General features: G+C 31.7%; 1 protein-coding gene across 1 annotated transcript; it reads right to left on the minus strand.

The window, feature by feature from the left end:
* Positions 1 to 274: 274 nt before the first annotated feature.
* Positions 275 to 4078, minus strand: LOC140432501 (large ribosomal subunit protein uL3). Its single transcript, XM_072520420.1, has 7 exons — positions 3947 to 4078; positions 3283 to 3644; positions 2296 to 2431; positions 1815 to 2001; positions 1428 to 1630; positions 774 to 929; positions 275 to 512 (listed from the first exon to the last, which is right to left on the minus strand). Exons 1-7 carry the CDS (start codon positions 3947 to 3949, stop codon positions 321 to 323), a joined length of 1239 nt encoding a protein of 412 aa, XP_072376521.1. The 5' UTR covers positions 3950 to 4078; the 3' UTR covers positions 275 to 320.
* Between the last annotated feature and the right edge of the window lie 339 nt (positions 4079 to 4417).

Genomic DNA, 4417 nt, shown 5'->3' on the forward strand with positions numbered 1-4417 from the left:
CGTTTGTTACACATTATTCAAATGCATTCTAGGCATTTTGGAAGCATTTAATAGCTTTTTATTTTTCAATATTCCTGAAACTTTTATTGAAGCACATTTAGCAAATCTGTAGGACACTGATTTTATAGTATGTAAACTGTATGGTGTAAACTATTCAGTGACCACAGCTTTGTGCTCATTTAAGTTTCTCTTTAGTTCATCAAGATAGTTAATTGTAAACCACTTATTTTTATTATTACAGTGGAGCTATTGAGGATATAAAAATAAAAAGTAATACTTATAGATCATGTTTATTGTCAAACAATAAAAACATTTACATTTTAACTAGATGCAGCTGCAGCAGGAGCAGCGGCCTTCTCTTCTTCCTTAACTCTATCTTTTTTGAGTGGACCCATGAATGCAGCTTTATCAGCAGCTGTCTGGAATCTACCATGACCAAATTTGGACGATGTATCAATGAATTTAAGGTTGATCTTCTCCAAAGCAATACGTTTAGTGTGGACTAATAATGACTGAAAAGAAAAATATAAATGTTAGTATTTATTCAGTTTGTGATTTTCACAACATTTTAGATTCATTTTATATCAGAGAGATTCCCAACACGTAAATAATCAGTGTATTTATTCATATGTCCCTACGTTCTTATCATCATGTAAAAGGAGTTTGGACTATATATTTGGACATTAATTCACAAATATTAAGTTATTGTAAAACTAAAAACATTGAAGCCAAAAATGAACCATAATTACTGCATAGATAATAGAAACACTTACCTTCCTCAATGTAATAACACGTTTCTTTGGTCCCATACAACATCCCTTAATCATAACAAAGTCATTGTTAACTTCACCATAGTGAGGAAAACCACCCATTGGGGTAATAGTTTTTTCACTAAGATCATAGGCAGTGGCTGCATTATTTTTAACAACCTGTAACAAAAAAGTAAAATTATATATCTAACAAATTAAGAGGAATAAAAATAAAAGTACATGAAAATTATCAGTCCTATCATTTATAATCATGGATTATTCATAATCCTTTTGGCTCTAGGAGTTATCATCATTATAATGGGTGTTTTTTATCATCAACATATTATTGTACCATGTTATTGTATCATCAACAACCAAGCATCACCATGTTAACTAAATTTTTATAAATATTCTGAATAGGAATATCTAAGACTTTAGATTTGAAAAAATCATGATCACAATAAAGCAAACACCATACATAACAGCTCTAACCACAACACCACATATCTCATTCAGCTCACATACCAAAACCACTGAGGGCTGGTTTGCTGTGTTCACCATCAATAAAAAAAATTGTTTTACTTTTGCTCTGCAGTAAAGTTAACAAAATCAGTTATGGTTTGGTTGAGGAGGATATACTGAATTGCATAAGATAATACAATAATTTGAGTTACATACCTTGCCATCTTTAGTGTGGATTCCAGCACCAATTCTATAGATCTTTTTGTTCATTTCAGTTCTATGATGGTAACCCTTTTGACCAGCACGTGCAACTGTGAATGATACTCTTGAAGGATGCCATGCTCCAATACAGGCAACTTTACGAAGACCTTTGTGTGTCTTACGGGGCAATTTCTTTGTGTGCCAACGAGAAGTAACACCTAAAAATTGAATTTAGCATTAATTGTCTGGCAATTTATATGAACAATTTAATTTCTTATGAATAGCTGTCAGTAGGAAGGCAGCATGGTTGTATCCTCAATAAATATCAGAAGCACAATCCATGTTAGATCATCACTTTAAATTTAAAATAAAACATTAAATTAGAATAAATGAATTCCTTACCTTTGTATCCATGACCCTTAGTAACACCAATGCAATCAATCATTTCATCTTGAGCAAAAACACTGGCAATTGGGATAGGCTTTTCAAGGTGTTCTTTAGCCCAAGCTACTTTATCAGCTATGCTACCACCATTCAATTGAATTTCCATAATGTGAGCTTTCTTTTGACGTTGCTTCAACAATTTCATCTAAAAAGTAATATAAATTTATAGAAGATATAAAAAAAACTCTTCCAATATAATTGAAAAAATGTGAATATTGTAGAGAACATGGTTTATCAAAATATCATTGTCCATGGACTACAAAATGAATATGGAATATGCTCTCTATGCCTCCCGAAGGGCATATGCTCTATGACACTGTAGCAATAGCTCAATTAAGTATGAACCACTCTGCCACCAGCTGGAGGGTAAGCTCCGACACTGATCGTGTCAACTTATTTTAAAGATATAAAAACATACATAAAAATATAAAATACTAACCTGAGTGTGTGCAATAACTCTGACAACTTTACAGTATTTAACAATCTTCTTCAAGTCCTTTTCAATGGACTTCTTTCCTAAATCATCACTCCATTTCTTAGAAGCTTTGGTAAATGCCTTCTTCTTGCTCTTGTACCTGTGTTCATACATCATACAGTGTTAAGTTACATCACCACTTACAAATGGAGTTGGGATTTCTGCAAGAACAAGAAGGGATTGCCTCATAGTTTAGAGGAGGCGTTGCCCTCAAGTACACTTCACTAAACTCAAAAAGCCCAAAAGCCATAATAGAGTAAGCTCAGTATACAGTTCCATAGAATTCTCTTGCATGCAGAGGAGAACTTTGCAGAAAAATTAGTAAATGAAGAACTTATATAAAAAAATGATTATATTTTGCATTTTTTTTATCTCACATTAAAATCATAGGATGTGATGAGAAAATTTTGTTGCCTTGCAAGGTACCCAGTAATGTTATGATGGTATTAACAAAACTGGGGCATAAGAGCTGGAATCTTTTCTCTTCGAGTTCATTTAGCACTGATATAAACATGAATTAGTTTAATTAGTGACTCTAGACTCGGAATTGCAGCATTCAATTAAAGGAATAGAGAATAGAATGAATTAGATGCTACTTAATGGACTAAGGAATAAGAAAAATTTTATCAGTTATTCAGATATACACTATAATAATAAGCAGGTGGAAAAATTTTCTAGATTTGGAAAATATAGTGTCATTTGATTACTAGTTTCATGTAATTGTAAAAATGATCAGTGTATCATTTAAAATATTTTAGAAATTTACTTCTACAAATTCTGTGGGAGTAAGGAATGTTCAGTAGATATATGGAATGTAAAAAATGTTTCAAATATTTTTAAAAACATGATGGGTTATAGACTTGGATAGATGGGAAGATTACTACCTGGATATAATAAATCTTTTGATATACAAAAAGGTCAGAACAAGTAATTAATTAAAACTATGCTCACCAGTTCTTGTAGAAGCGCCTGCGGCAATCTTCAGAGAGATGCTCAGCCCAAACTGTGGCTAAAGCCCTAAGACCATGTGGGGTTTCGATGTAACCAACAACACCAACAATTACCATGGGTGGAGTTTCCAAAATTGTTACAGCCTCTACAATTTCTTTCTTATTGATCTTTGATCCAGGTCTGTCTGCCTCTCTTACCACGTGGGTCATACCAGCTTTATAACCTATGAAGGCTGTTAAGTGGACAGGTTTTGAAGGATCATCTTTTGGAAAAGCCTTTACCTTTCCACGGTGTCTCTGGGATCTCTTTTTGGGGTAGAATCCCATTGATCCATGACGTGGCGCACTGAACTTTCTGTGAGACTAAAAATAAATTATGTTAGACTCGCTCACTATGCAACTAAAGTAGTTTTTGAAATTTATAACATCAGACCGCCCTAGAATACTTTCCACATATTTTATTCGGTATAAAAACCATAAACAATATATTAATCTAAATCATCATGAGAAAGTTGTATAAAAAAAACATACAAATTAACCAAATCATATATATATTATAAAATACTGAACCACCAACTTATTTTATGTATTATACACAAAAAAAGTAGAGGAAATAATTAAGGATGTTAGATATTTTCGATGATATAAATAAAAATTCAACTTACCATCACGACGTTGAAATACAAATGGACGATTTAAATTCTTTCTCTCAGAAAGTAAACTTCTAGGCAGGCAGATGGCGCTGTTGTACACAAAACTGTCCAATCAGAAATTTACATTGTTTAGCACTGTTGCCACACATTAGAAATTTCTCGTGACTTTAAAAAGCGTTTATGTAAGAATCAATTTTACCACAAATTTTTTACTATCTACAACAATTTAATAAATGAAAACGATATATGGAATTTAGACTTGAATAAAATATCCGCAATTTCAAACCTAAATGCCGAGAAGCCCATATATTATTTTAAAAATTATCTCAAATTAAAATTTTGTCTCATTTTAGCAGCATAAAAATGTTTTATACAATTTTATTAATATAAATATTTTAAGTTTTACTATTTTTAATAAAAAATAAAGAAATAAAGATGAGTTAATAAAACTTCTCTGTAGATATCTTTTCTCTGCGTAAAATA

Source organism: Diabrotica undecimpunctata, chromosome 1 (assembly GCF_040954645.1).
Source record: "Diabrotica undecimpunctata isolate CICGRU chromosome 1, icDiaUnde3, whole genome shotgun sequence".
Lineage (NCBI taxonomy): Eukaryota > Metazoa > Arthropoda > Insecta > Coleoptera > Chrysomelidae > Diabrotica > Diabrotica undecimpunctata.

Excerpts from the sequence above, each read along its gene's own strand:
- LOC140432501 (XM_072520420.1), bottom strand. Across the intron at positions 2,432-3,282 it reads AGGCGCTTCTACAAGAACTG|GTACAAGAGCAAGAAGAAGG; the intron begins GTGAGCATAGTT and ends GTATGAACACAG. Across the intron at positions 1,631-1,814 it reads TAAGGGTCATGGATACAAAG|GTGTTACTTCTCGTTGGCAC; the intron begins GTAAGGAATTCA and ends TTCAATTTTTAG.